Source organism: Haliotis cracherodii, unplaced genomic scaffold (assembly GCF_022045235.1).
Source record: "Haliotis cracherodii isolate W230 unplaced genomic scaffold, xgHalCrac1.p SCAF_27, whole genome shotgun sequence".
Taxonomy (NCBI): Eukaryota; Metazoa; Mollusca; class Gastropoda; order Lepetellida; family Haliotidae; genus Haliotis; species Haliotis cracherodii.
In genome coordinates this window covers 2358380-2373346 of record NW_027266283.1, presented here as the reverse complement: position 1 = coordinate 2373346, position 14967 = coordinate 2358380, and the positions used below count along the sequence as shown (strand labels likewise).

Here is a 14967-nt window from a genome sequence, read left to right as displayed (position 1 = left end):
CGGGATTCGATCCCCGGCCGCGTCATACCAAAAGACGTTAAAAGATGGTGCTTGTTGTTACCCTGTCTGGCGCTCGGGATTAAGGGGCTAAAACAAGGACTGGTTGGCTCGGAGTCAGTATACTGTGTCTGAGTGGCCCCCATGGAATATTCATGCTAAACTGCGGCATGGTATCTCAGTGAGCTAGCACTATAAATCGGCATCAGTCCGGACTAGTACAAGCAGCCACACAAACACAAACACACACACCTACATGCACGTCGCTATATAAGTGCAATAATCTTGGACGCGACGTTAAACCCCATTTCACCTTACCATTCACCCGAAATCCAAATTAAATGTTTAATGTGAAGTGTCCATCGATATCAATTTCGGCGATGCAGCTCGTGCGTTACTAGTGTATGGCATACAAAGGAAGCGTCTTACCCATCTGCGACTTTGTGCATGGTCTGGAACGTCTCATCGATGACGACTGTGTGCACTGTCCCGAGGTCACGATTGTAATACAGCGTCTAGAAACGAACACACGAAATTAAAATCCAGAAAGATCAGCTTTCGTATGTATCTTGTTTCTACTTACTAGACTCATGGTCACAATTCCATATGTTTTTATATTAGTCCACTCAAACCTCAAGGTCAAACTACTGTCGTGCCAGACTGGAGTTGGTATGGTGTGAGGTTGGTTCATCGGCTGAATGCCTCAAATTTAGACAACGGGATCCGTGGTTCTGTTTGCATTTTGTTAAATCACCGTCGAAACAAGCATGGCTATTTAAGACCATTATGGGTCTACAGAGGCGAGGTAGCATTGCCCTGTTTGATATAACCAGAAGCATCTTCCCGAGGCAAGGGAGTTAAAAGACTATAAAAGTCAGTTCCTACCCTTGCCGAACTAGGCTGGTATTATGGAGTTACACTTTGGCTGGAATAACGAGTCTATGCATAGTCCAATCAGAATCGCGCAACGAAATCGAAATCCGGTTCGTTAACTGTCATACAGATTTCGGTCGCTTGCAGGATTTGCAAAGCATGTGCACCGCCAACTCGTTATCAACAGATATTTTCAAAATCTTTTCATGTCTTTAATCAAGGTGCTCACGTGATTTGATGCATTTCGCGATGTAAGACCCGCTTTATCACAATATAGATCTTGATTATCGCATTTTGTTTGAAGCAAATGCAAGTGATACGAGAGGTGGAATCTGATTGGTCCACAGGAGAAGCTTAGAAGAGACATAACTGGTAACAGCCACTGGTGGCGCTACGATCGAGCCCAGTAATTCCAGCCTAGTTCGGCAAGGGTGGAAACTGGACTTTTAAAGTCATTTAACTCTCTCGCCTCGGGAAGATGAACTAAAAGCAAAATGAGACTGAGTGAATAGGCTTATACTATGTTCTTTGTCTATCAAGTATACTGTATTGATGTTCTGCTTACGTGATCCATTACCCAATAATAGGGGCGGTCGGGTAGCCTAGTGGTTAAAGCGTTCGCTCGTCACGCCGAAGACCCGGGTTCGATTCCCGTCATGGGTACAATATGTGAAGCCCATTTCTGGTGTCCCCCGCCGTGATATTGCTGGAATATTGCTAAAAGCGGCGTAAAACTATATTCACTCACTCACTCACTCATTACCCAATACCCTATATTTATCACCAAAGGCATTTTCTTGACTTTCTGGAGTAACAACAGGCATTGCATCAATATTGAGCATAAAGTGATGACATTCTCTTTAATCTGGAGAACAAATCGATCCTTCATGTCTCACTCCAGTGAAATTATACCAGACAATTCTGCAGCCTGTCACTTTGGTTTTCAGAGTAGGTTAATGAAGATCAGTGAGAAAAATAGAACATTTATATTGTCTTTTTTTGTCAAAGAACATGTTCAACTTATCTCGTTAAATGACTTAGATAAACATGTTAACAAGAAAACGGTATAAGGATCTATACCGAAACGTCGCCTTTTTACAGTATTAAAGAAGTTGTTATCCATAAAAAAAAAAAATAAAAAAAAATAAATAAATAAAAAAAAAAATTAAAAAAAAAAATTGTGTCTATCTTGTCAAGAAAACGAAAATATATATACTCTGTATATTAATCAATACTATATCTTTTTCGCGAATATTATGAGTGAGTGAGTATGACTTTACGCCGCTTTTAGCAATATTCCAGCAGTGTCACGGCGGGGGACACCAGAAATGGGCTTCACACATTGTTACCATGTCGGGAATCGAACCCGGGTCTTCGGCATGACGAGCGAACGCTTTAACCACTAGGCTACCCGATCGTCCTACCGCGTATATTATGAAAAATAATTCCCTGATAATCTTTTTTAGGCATCTCTGAATATGTTCTTAAGAGCAAGTTGTTTTGAGAACTTTCATTTTCAAAGGTTACTTTGACCAAGTGTATAAACATGTAAGTGTGATCTTTGCTGCAGAGGCTTACCTTTGTGTAGTTAGAGGTGGCGTGCTCAACTGGATGGTCATCCGGATGTCTGGTCTTCGTGAACACGTGACCTTCACCACTTGGCTGCACAGTGTAGGTGGCGTTGTGGATACCTGTTGAACAGAACAGTGTTTGTATGCTACACTACTGCGTCCTATATGTACTGGATGTTCTAGTTGACTTGGTAAGGTGGTACTAGCACAGGATCGCATGCAACAGGGCTGGGGCTTCTTCTCAATATAGGCACTACACATACCGACCAAATAGGAAGACCGCCTCCGTGGTCTAGTGGTAGAGCGTCCGCCCGGAGAGCGGAAGGTCGGGGGTTCAATCCCCGGCCGCGTCATACCAAAAGACGTTAAAAGATGGTACTTGTTGTTACCCTGTCTGGCCCTCGACACTAAGGGGCTAAAACAAGAACTGGTCGGCTCGGAGTCAGTATACTGTGTCTGAGTGGGGTATTCATGTTAAACTGCGGCATGGTATCTCAGTGAGCGAGCACTATAAATCGGCATCAGTCCGGACTAGTACAAGCAGCCACACACACACACGTGCATGCACGTCCCTATATAAGTGCAATAATCTTGGACGCGACGTTAAACCCAATTTCCCCTCACCTCACCGACCAAATAGAAAATTCAGTTTGCTTGTTGTAATCGATTAAGCTGTTCCCAAAAGATGGAACTGGGCACGCAGATAAAGGCAATGGCCGAACGTTTGCTTCCAAAAGTGAGAGCGAAATGACAATTGTTCATAAAATGGACTTGTCCGACATTACCGAGGTCGGATTCTATTCAGGGAGTCGCCATTACTTAAATACGGGTAAATATACTTTTTACTAACAATATAAGAAAGGCTACGCAATTTTTATATCTCATAAGAAATTAAACTACTTCTGATCGTTAGTTTATAACAGGATCGCATGTGTTCATTATCTCGCCTCAATCTGGCTATACTTGCCACAGGGCGTGAAGTGTTCCTCAATATATGCACTACAGAAACCGACCAAATATTATAATCAGTTTGTTCGCTGTAATAGAGCGGCAGCGCCACCTAATTAACTTAACGCGTGAATCTAAAAGGGGAGTACGACTTATATTTATACCCAGATGTTACTTCATTCTCTGCACATGCTACTATTTTTAGTAGTATTTTTAGGTCAAGTTTTTCACTCCATACAAAGACTCAACATTTCAGATAGACACAAATCAAATTTAATAATAATAATAATAATGATAATAATAATGATGATGATGATGATGATGATGATAATAAAAAAGTAAAAATAGAAATAATAATAATATTAGGGCTATTTATATTGCGCTTTCTCCACAGCACAGGCATGCTTAAAGCAATACACTATTATTTTCCGGTCAATGGATCAGTGTGCGCTCAACCATCATTCTCAGCTCCTTTGGGACTACACAATCCAAGCTGCCTGTTAGGCGCTAGAAGGTTAACAACCCCATTGCCATCTCATCCTACCGGGTAGCCATTCACTGCTGGGTGAACAGAGGCAAATTTCAAACAAAGCCGCTTGACCAAGGAGACACCACATGTGGTGCATGTAAATGTGCTTCAGTGTGGGGCAGGATCGAAGCCCTAGAAACTCTCAGGAGCCAATGTGCCTACCACGGTCACCCATCCAAGAAATCTCCGCGACTGACATTGCTTAACTTCACCTGACTTGTGACCTGTGCGCGATGCACAAGGCCACATGCCCCCAATGTAAGTACATAATTATGCTCCTTACCTGAATCATATATTACAGCATAAGACCTACCTTCATTTCCTGTTTCCTGAACGTGGTAACGCCAGCCTTCTGGCAATCGCTCTGTCGGCAGCTGCAACACAATTAGATGAACACCGTCAGTAGGGTATAAAGTCTTTGGAATCACTGCCACATCTGTACTGTCTCTATGTAATTCATTGGGCAAAACAAAAATACTATGTGCGACAAAGTTCAATGGTAAAATGTTATGTTTTCTCCTGAGAATATTGTTATTGATGTTCAATCGGTAAATGTGATAACACGCGCAATGATAAAATAACAATGTTTTTGTAAACCAATTTAATAGTGAGATTTGATAAGCAGTCACCTCCTGTTCAGACAAAAAGGAAAAACTGACACATTTTAAATGCCGTTTGTTGCCAAGATCATTCCCTTAAAACACCAAACAGCCAGTTTGCTTTATATATGCTGACACTGTTATAAAGTAGCCGTATTCGATAACACCGCCCATGTGTATGATGATGTGATGCGACTTCTCCGTACATCTGATTCATGGTGCAGCCGGGATGCGAACATCGCCGCGAATCCTTTCTTCATAGCAACTGCCTCTTCATCGTCATCAGGGGGATGATACAAGTGGGTTATCTCCCCTTTGCGGGTTATCGCAAATGAGAACCTGCGAACATAATGATTGTTGCGTATTTGAGAACATACGTCATGTCAGTCTGCATCATTCCCTTGACACGTTCCATAACCCATGTAGATCATACACTGCATCGTGCACCTAGTTGCCTTAGCAGGTTAATATTTAAAAATATATTGACGCCATGTGCATGGGTACTACATATGTTTACACTGATACACCGATGGTATTATTATCATGTAAAAAACAAATCTAAAAAAATATATTTTATTTAACTTTGTGATATATGTCCAGGCGTTATAATACTAGGCGACATACCTTAGTGAAGCAATCATACAGGTAATGATTAGCTTCGGTTTGTTTGTTGTTTAACGCCGCATTCAGCAATATTCCAGCTATATGACGGCGGTCTGTAAATAATCGAGTCTGGACCAGGCAATCCAGTGATTGATGTCACGAGCATCGATCCACGTAAATTGGGATACAATGACATGTATCAACCAAGTCAGCGAGCCTGACCACCCGATCCCGCTAGTCGCCTTTTACGACAAGCATGGGTTGCTGATCGTGGAGACCTATTCTACCCCGGATCTTCACGGGTCCATATAGTTAATGAACTACAATAGTCTAATACCTGCTGTCACGGGAAGGTATAACACAGGGTTGCATAATAAGAATATATGAACAAGTGTGTGCTATGCTAGGCTTATGTGATATGGTGATTACTTACCACTTTGAAAAATCCCATTGATGACTGATCGTATCTGAATATAAACCATAGGATTACTTATATTGTGATGGGATACTATGTTTATTTGACAAAATAAAATCGCCGATTATTCAAGTGAAATAAAAACTGCATGTATTATTTTAGTCTACCTCTATCACACATTGGGTTCCAGAATTGAATTGAGAATGTAAAGTCCATAATGAAATTCAAGAGAACCTTCGTCTTTTCTTGTTAAGTGACATGTTTCTGTTGTTTTATCTCATGAGCAAAAAGTTGTGTATTTGTATCCTGGTTCCGCAAGACAATATCAACTTGCAAGGTCACTCGATGATAGGAACATGTTATTTGAAAAAGAAAAGGAAATACAAAACATTGTTTGATTCAGTCATGTATATGTTCTTGCTCCGAGGAAGTGGGGTTATTGATGAATGAGTTTGCATGTCCTCTTATTATATTAACTAGTCGGTATAGTGGACAACAGTTTATGGGATAGACGTACCTGCATATTGTCCGTTGCTTATGCCCAGGGCGTACACTCGGAGAAAGATTTCTTGACCTTTGACACTGTCTCCAACATTGATATAGCCGACCTGAAATGTAAATACACGAAAACAAATGAAATATGAATCATATAATTTTTTTATGAACATGGACATGTCTCACTTTTTTAACCGCCAGTCACTCTGGTGATCAAGAATTAGAATCTGCTTAACGAAGTTTTATATCTAGATGATTTGTGTGTTAATGATTCAGCAATTGCTTGACACAAAGATTCATATATTTTGTCAGCGCAATGCATATGTACAACTCGCGGTGTCGTCGTGGATGATAATACAAGACGATCGCTCCATCGTAAATGACATAGCAGATACGCAGTAAGACATGGCCTTTCGTATCATCCATATTCTCAACATCGGAATGTTATTGTGACCAACCATGAGACAGGGAACAACAACATACAATTCACAAGCTTCAATTTATATTCATTGCCGAGATACATTACATCACACATGTCGACCTTCACTGAAGTAGGTTCGCGTAAAACGATGATATATTATTATCATCTTTGTCAGCACCACAGCCCTACTCGTGGGTGTCCGCAACGCGGTAATTGTTGAAGCCCTGTACAGCTTCAGGCTTTCCCCAATATTTAGATAATACTATGTCAGAGTTCGTCTTTGTCAAAGAGTGTTGGTTTCTTCAATGGATTGTTCCTTTGTACTATATTGGCCAGGGAATTATTCCCCTGGAACAGTTATTTGTAGGATTTGTAGGATCACACTTGCAGTCTATGCTCCGGAGTGAGTGAGTGCGTGAGTGAGTTGGGTTTAACACCGCTCTTTAACATTATTCCAGTTATATCACCGCGTGTCAGCTTAATGTGGGAGTAAAGCCCGAAGTGATGCAGGTCTAGGCGTTTACCACTTCGGTGAAACCCACGAGCATGGGTATGGTGCTGAAAAACCTAGAAACATAATTTGGGCGAGCCAGGATTAGAACCCACAATCATAGGTTTCTGGCGTGCCCAGGGGACGCAACTCTGCACAGCGAATCGCGGCGCCTTAGACGACTGGGCCACCTGTGCCCCCTGCTCCAGATAGAACTAATTACATGTCGAACAGATCATCGTTGACATCCTCCCCCTATTCTATAACGACAGATATAAGATCTACATGATCAACGTCTATATATTCCATGTGCTCATTGGAAATATTATGAATATTTACACATTTTGTTCTTCTGTCATGCTACGTTTATCAGCTGAGATTCTAAATGATAATGAGTTCGTCGTCAAGGATACATCCTTTACCCTTGTGTTTCAACAAATGATACTAGTAATAATATACATGCAGTGTTATGATATAAACTGCCGGCAAAATAAAGTCTTTATCCATGTATGACGATGGCTAACAATGAAACAAATAAGAAATGGTTATTTGAAGATGCTGTATTTGATACGGGTATCATAGTTGGAATTTGCAGTGTTTCGGCGACAGTTTCAGCCAAGTAACATATGCTAACGTCTGTAACTTTTGAGTCACATGCAGTGTTAAAGCACTACTCCATTACAGACTAATATCAAAGGAACTGAGCCATCTGTGAATGTTTCTGACTGCATAATCAGATTGCTCGAAGCGTCAGTACCATGTCCATGTGACCCGTGAAGATCCGGGGTAATATAGGTCTTCAGCAACCCATGCTTGCCGTAAAAGGCGACTATGCTTGTCGTAAAATGCGAATAACGGGATCGGGTGGTCAAGCTCGCTGACTTGGTTGATGCATGTCATCGCTCCCAATTGCGTGGATCAATGCTCATGATGCCAATCACTGGATTGTCTGGTCCAGACGCGATTAGTTACAGACCGCCATCATATAACTGGAATATTGCTGCGTGCGGCGTTAAACAACAAACCAACCAACCAACCATCAATGTCCATGTGAGATTTTAAAAACTAATTCTCTTTTGCATAGCTACCAAGTTTAAAGGGGATGTGAATTAATTCAATATGTAACAAAGAAGGACTAGAGCCACTTAGAGAACAATACAGCTGTATGTAGGTACTCTCGACTACACGTGACCGGATGTAGAATGGTATCAAATCAGGCGAACAAAGCACCCTTTCTCTGAAGATGAGGTGAGGTGAAATTGGGTTTAACGTCGCGTCCAAGATTGTTGCACTTATATAGCGACTTGCTTGCACGTGTGTGTGTGTGTGTGGCTGATTGTACTAGACCGGACTGATGCCGATTTATAGTGCTAGCCCACTGAGATACCATGCCGCAGTTTAACATGAATACCCCACTCAGTCACAGTATACTGACTCCGAGCCGACCAGTCCTTGTTTTAGCCCCTTAATCCCGAGCGCCAGACAGGGTAACAACAAGTACCATCTTTTAACGTCTTTTTGTATGACGCGGGGATCGAACCCCGGATCTACCGCTCTCCGGGCGGACGCTTAACCATTAGACCACGGAGGCAGTTTCTATGACGATGATTTTTCAATGGAGACTATTTACATAATTAGCAAGACGTAGTGGTTATAGGTCCTACGCAGCATATTGTAAAAAAGCACATATCACTTTTCAAACTGAAAAAGAGCGATTGACGGCAAATTACGTTTCTTTAAAGTGTGCATCAGGACAATTGTCCTGGAGAGATCTAGATCCACCTTCTGCACAGCATATGCGTGTGGAATGTTTGACATGCAGTACGTGTTTGTGTCGTGCATCCTAATGTGCATTAAATTATGTCCGGCTCCTTTCTGCAGACAACTTGACGGGGAAGAAGGCGTCTCTGAAGGCCGGGGTGTTTGTGTGGATGCTAGCATAACGTGGTCTTGTAGGAATAGAGCCCGGTCATTATGTGAAGGATAAAACACGTTCCGAGGTTTTGGTTGAAAATGTAAACCCGCCTGGTCGGAAAGATCATGCGGGCCAAAACCGAGGATAAGTGTTTTATCTGACTTATAAACCGAAAAAAAATAAACTTAAATCAACATTTATCAACATTTTTATGTTTCGAATATATTTTCCATGAACCTTAGGAAACGCGCGTAAAATATCTGTTGCTGGCGTACGGATCTTGAAAAGGACATTCTAAAAACCAGTAAGCCTGTCAACACCTCTGTAGCCTCGTAGTACATTTACTGGGCTACAGATAAGAAGGTTACGAGTTCGATGCTCGGGAATATAAAGAAAACATTTGTCATTTGATTTTACATTTCATTACATGTTACAATCTGTACGGAAGTTATATTAATAAAATACCCAGCACATTATATAAAAGACCTGGGATATTATAGCAAATATGACTAGGATATTATATAAAATCCCAGGGACATTACAACGTCCCTGTTTATGAGATTTAACCCGACTGGAAAGTAAAACCTCACAATAGTTTTTAAATAACGATGAAAATCAAATCCCCGGGTCTTCCACAGTAAGTCCCGGGTTTTCTACGCAAGTAAAACCTCATGTGGGTCTTTCTCAAGTTTGAAGAAACCTAACGATCAATACAAATGAACACTCTGAGGTTTATAAGTAGATATACTGGGCAGGGAGACACGGGTACGCGTTCTTTGTAGTTGATCTGGTTGCATACACGTCTATTGTACGGCAAACGAAGGAAGGTCAATGTATAAATATTTGGGCAATTGGAAATTTACAAAAATGACAGTTGACAACGAGATTGAGTAAGTGCGTGGTTTGTGTCCAAGAAATCGAATCCCGGTTCGCCCCAATTATGTTTCTAGGTTTGTCAGCACCATACCCGTACTCGTGGGTTTCATCGAAGTGGTAAACGTCTGAGAGCTGCATCACTTCGGGCTTTCCTCTCACATTAAGCTGACACGCCGTGATATAACTGGAATACTGTTCAAAGTGGCGTTAAACCCAACTCACTCAGTGATACCATTAAACGTAACCTTGTTTGTTTCAGTGGATGTATGGTTCATTACACTCATGTGCGTAAACATGTAACGGTAACGTCAGAGATGAAATGCTTGTATTCTGTAGAAATTACTTTATTTTGTACTGAAACCCATATATTAATTGTGTTTCTGTTAATACATTTAGGACTGCTTTGGCACGATTTAGATGCTGGTGACATCACTTAAATATAGACAATGATAGATTTGTAAACACAAAGAGAAAAATATTTTTTGAAGTGTGTTCTAGAAAATCAATAACAGTATTTTTACTTATATGTACTGCATAGGATAATTTGCGCAGAACGTTTATACCCAAGAAATATATGCATCCTTCTATATACAAATGTAATATGTATGTCTGCTTATAACGCTGACATTGTTACCGACACTGCTATGTGTGATTGCACTGACTGCAACCTCCGGAATACACTTCGGTAGTCTTTTTAAACAATATATTAAAATACATGTACATGGTTACGGGGGCACGGGGGGCCCAGTCGTCTAAGGCGCCGCGATTCGCTGTGCAGTGTTGCGTCCCCTGGACACGCCAGAAACCTATGATTGTGGGTTCGAATCCCGGTTCACCCCGATTATGTTTCTAGGTTTGTCAGCACCATACCCGTGTCCGTGGGTTTCACCGAAGTGGTAAACCCAACTCACTGACTGACTGACTGTACATGGTTACAAATATGTAACTGTTATGTTTATATCTATGTTGTACTGTAAGAAAAGTCCATGGATGTGGAGTAATTTTATCCTCCGAATAGGCAAGTCTAGATATGCGGGCGGTACCCTAAGGACCCCAGTCTCTTATAGGGACTACTTGTTCTTATTACTTACATAATCTAGATATTATGATTTAAACTAACAATTACTGCCTCAGAGACTTGTGCAAGTCTAATATAAGTTGCTGCTAGCTGATATAATATTATGTAAAATGGCCTTCATCCATACTAAATACAGATGCGTGACATCATGGCCAAAAATACAAATACATTTCGGTTTGGTGCACGTTTCAGTGCTAACAGACCACACGCAATTGATGTTACAGTGGAAATAAAGGGTACATGGAACTGAATACCAAACATTGATGCAGAAAAATGTCGTTTTAGTCACAATGCGATGTACGTTATCGCTTCAATATCACAAGGATAAATAAAAACGAAGTACAGTTTCCATTGATATGTATAACGTCAGAAGGTCAGTGATTTGTTCTTCCAACAGTGACAACGGTAAATATAATTCCAAAATGAAAACCTTTCTTAGTGAGTGACTGTGTATTGCTTTACGTCGCCTTTAGCAATATTCCAGCAATATCACGGAGGGGGAAACCAGAATTCGGCTTCACACATTGTTCCAATGTGGGGAATTGAATCCGGGTCTTCGGCGTGACGAGCGAACGCTTTAACCCCACGGCCACCGCCCCACTTGTAAAGTAAAAGTCACGGGTGGCCCAGTCGTCTGAGGCGCCGCGATTCGCTGTGCAGAGCTGCGTCCATTAGGCACGCCAGAAACCTATGATTAAGGTCGAATCCCGGTTCGCCCCGATTATGTTTCTAGGTTTGTCAGCACCATACCCATTAAGCTGACATGCCGTGACATAACTAGAATACTGTTAAAAGCGGCGTTAATCCCAACTCACTCACTCACTCACTGTAATGTAAAACCAACGGGGAGTGGGGAGTGGGAATTGGGTTGGGCGGGGGAGGGGTTTAGGGCAGTCCTCTAAGGCGCCCTTTTTGCATGCCAGAAACCTTTTACTGTTGGTTCGAAACCCGGTTCGCCCCGATTATATTTCTAGGTTTGTCAGTACCATACCCGTGCTCGTGGGTTTCACCGAAGTGGTAAGACCTGCATCACTTCGGGCTTTCCTCCCACATTAAGCTGACAGGCCGTGATATAACTGGAACACTGTTAAAAGCGGCGTTAAACCGAACTCACTCACTCAAGGTTTGTCAGCACCATATCCATTCACAGGCATTCCACCAAAGAGGTAAGCATCAGAGATCTGCATCACTTCGGCCTCTTCTACCACATTTGAAACGTCTGATATTATAAATTGAACACTGTTCAAAAACGGCCCTAAAACCAACTCACTCTCTCACTCAATAGATCGCCTCCGTGGTGTAGTGATAGAGCGTGCGCCCGGAGAGTGGAAGGTCCGGGGTTCGATCCCGGGCGCGTCATACCGAAAGACGTTAAAAGATGGTACTTGTTGTTACCCTGTCTGGCGCTTGGCATTAAGCGGCTAAAACAAGGACTGGTCGGCTCGGAGTCAGTCTACTGTGTCTTAGTGAGGTATTCATGTTAAACTGCGGCATGGTATCTCAGTGAGCTAGCACTATAAATCGGCATCAGTCCGGTCTAGTACAAGCAGCCACACACACACGTGCAAGCACGTCGCTATATAAGTGCAATAATCTTGGACGCGACGCTTAACCCCATTTCACCTGACCTCACTCACTCACTGCAACACCTACCTTCCCGGATACGTGGAAGTCCCCCACGCTGTTCAGTTGGGTCTTTGAGTTGAATTTGTATTGATACTCATACCCAGGATCAAAGTTGATGAAGTTGCAATATGATGAAGCCAACAACGTCGTAATGATCAGAATCCGTTCAGGGGATGTGATAATCCCCATGATGCCGTGGACAGGAGACATGGACGTGCTCTGCGCCATCGCAACAGACGTACCTGGCTAGCCATGGCTTATATACCAACAGTTGCTTCTGTTACTGATAAGGCTTGATTGTTGATGATATCTCGCTAAGTATTGCTGTAATGTAATATTTGTGTAGGTCACACATTGGTGAGTGTAATCGAATAAGATCAAGAAGAATATAGCATATACATAGTTAATATACATTTGCATGTAACCGATTGCTTACTTCTCTTTCTCCTTCTCCTAAAATATATTATCTGTGCACACTGGGATATGTCATATATATGATGCATATGTTTGAACACATTTTTTATTAATTCCGAGGCTCACGAATTTCATATGTGTATAATAATGGTAATAATAATTTAATTCAGTCATATCAATCGGGTCCTACATCTCATCGCCCCTTGGAGAATACAACACAGTTAGAATACATAACGCTGAGATTTGACAACCCCGCTATCCTCATCCGGCCGGGTACCCATTTTACTGGTTGGAAACGAATTTTGTCAAAATACGTCATTTGGATATAGATGACAACGAACTTACTTACTTACTTACTTATATTGGAGATTTAACGTGCGCTTTCCGACTGCAAGCGTATGTCGCACACGGGCCCGGCCAGGCCATTTAATGTGTTTCCAAAAAGGGGAAAAGTGAGTTTGTGCAACCCAGGAGGGGGCTTTAGGGGTTACTTATATAGTAATTTTGAAATTTTGAGATTTGGAAAGAATGCCAAGAGTGGGTGGGGGACGTACTAAGGGAGCTGTGTGTGTTGGGTGGTTATCAAATAAGGTAGTTTTGGTTTTAATATTTTATTTGGGGTTTAAATGCGACTAATTAGTCCTGTTTTTATTAGGTATATGCCTAAGGCTTTGAATTTTTCTAATTTATTTTGTGGATTTAGGATTGATTCTAGTGTAAGTCCGGTTTTAAGATTTAGGGTGGTCTGTAGTGTTGTTTGGTGTGTTTGGTAGTGTGTGCAGTGAATGAGTACGTGTTCTGGTGTTTCTTGTTGTTTGCAATGTGGGCAGTTTCCTGTTGTGTGTAGTTTAGCTATTTTACGGTGATTATTTAGTTTGGTGTGGCCTGTTTGTAGTTTGGTAATTATTCTGTCGATTTTTTTGGATGGGTGTAGTATTTTGGGTTTATTTAGGTTTTTTTTGAGTACTTTCCTGATTTGGCTATTTGAGTTTTGGTATATATTTTGCCATTTTTTGTTAATTTTTTGTTTAGTGACACTTTTGATTTCTGATTTTGAGCTGGGTAAGTTTAAGCTTATTTCTGGGAGTTTAAGGGATAATTTTGCTGCTTTATCTGCCTTTTCATTTCCAAAGATTCCTACATGGGCGGGGATCCAAATGAACTCTATTTGTTTACCTACCTTAGTTAAGTTGTTTGAGCTATTGAGTATTTGATTTCTTAGTTTGGGGCGGTTTTTAGTGTTTTTATTTTTGAGGGCTTGTAGTCCACTGAGGGAGTCGGTTAGGATGAGGATTTTTTGGTGTTTTTTAGATTGCTGATTGTGTAGTGCTGAGGCCATGCCCATTAGTTCGGCCGTGACAACGAACTGCGAAAACTTCATGTTATATCTGCACCGGGCTGTCCTACCATGTACAGACTACGGCTAACTCTGCTGAGCTGACTGTGTTTAGGATAATAATGCTACGCAAACCACTCTGCTGAACTGAATGTGTTTAGAAAAATAATGCTATGTATACCAATCCGCTGAACTGAATGTGTTTAGGACAATAATGCTACTTACTCCACTCTGTTGACCTGAATGTGTTTAGAAAAATAATGCTAAGTATACAACTCTGCTGAGCTGAATGTGTTTAGGACAATAGTGCTACGTATAGCACTCTGATGAACAGCAATTGTTTAGGACAATAATGCTACGTACTCCACTCTGTTGAGTTGAATGTGTTTAAGACAATAATGTTATGCATACCACTCTGCTGAGTTGAATGTTTTTAAGACAATAATGTTACGTATGCCACTCTGCCCAGCTGAATGTGTTTAAGACAATAATGTTACGTATACCACTCTACTGAGCTGATTGTGTTTAGGACAATAATGCTACGTATACAACTCTGCTGAACAGAATGTGTTTAGGACAATAATGCTATGTATACCACACTGCTGAACAGAATGTGTTTAGGACAATAAAACTATGTACGGCGCTCTGCTGAGCTGAATGTGTTTAGGACGATAATACTACTTATACCACTCTGTTGAGCTTAATGTGTTTAGGACAATAATGCTACGTACTCCACTCTGCTGAGCTGAATGTGTTTAGGAAAATAATGCTACGTACTCCA

The 14967-nt window shown here is 41.4% G+C and overlaps 1 protein-coding gene across 1 annotated transcript in view; it reads right to left on the bottom strand.

Moving 5' to 3' along the window:
• LOC139473150 (uncharacterized) overlaps positions 1-12664 on the bottom strand; it is a 181934-nt gene extending 169270 nt beyond the window's left edge. The window contains exons 1-7 of the mRNA XM_071255668.1: positions 12464-12664; positions 6053-6143; positions 5554-5587; positions 4724-4856; positions 4232-4292; positions 2449-2561; positions 427-512 (exon numbers count right to left, since the gene is read on the bottom strand). Coding sequence (XP_071111769.1) covers positions 427-512; positions 2449-2561; positions 4232-4292; positions 4724-4856; positions 5554-5587; positions 6053-6143; positions 12464-12664 — 719 coding nt within the window. The remainder of the gene's footprint in view (positions 1-426; positions 513-2448; positions 2562-4231; positions 4293-4723; positions 4857-5553; positions 5588-6052; positions 6144-12463) is intronic.
• Between the last annotated feature and the right edge of the window lie 2303 nt (positions 12665-14967).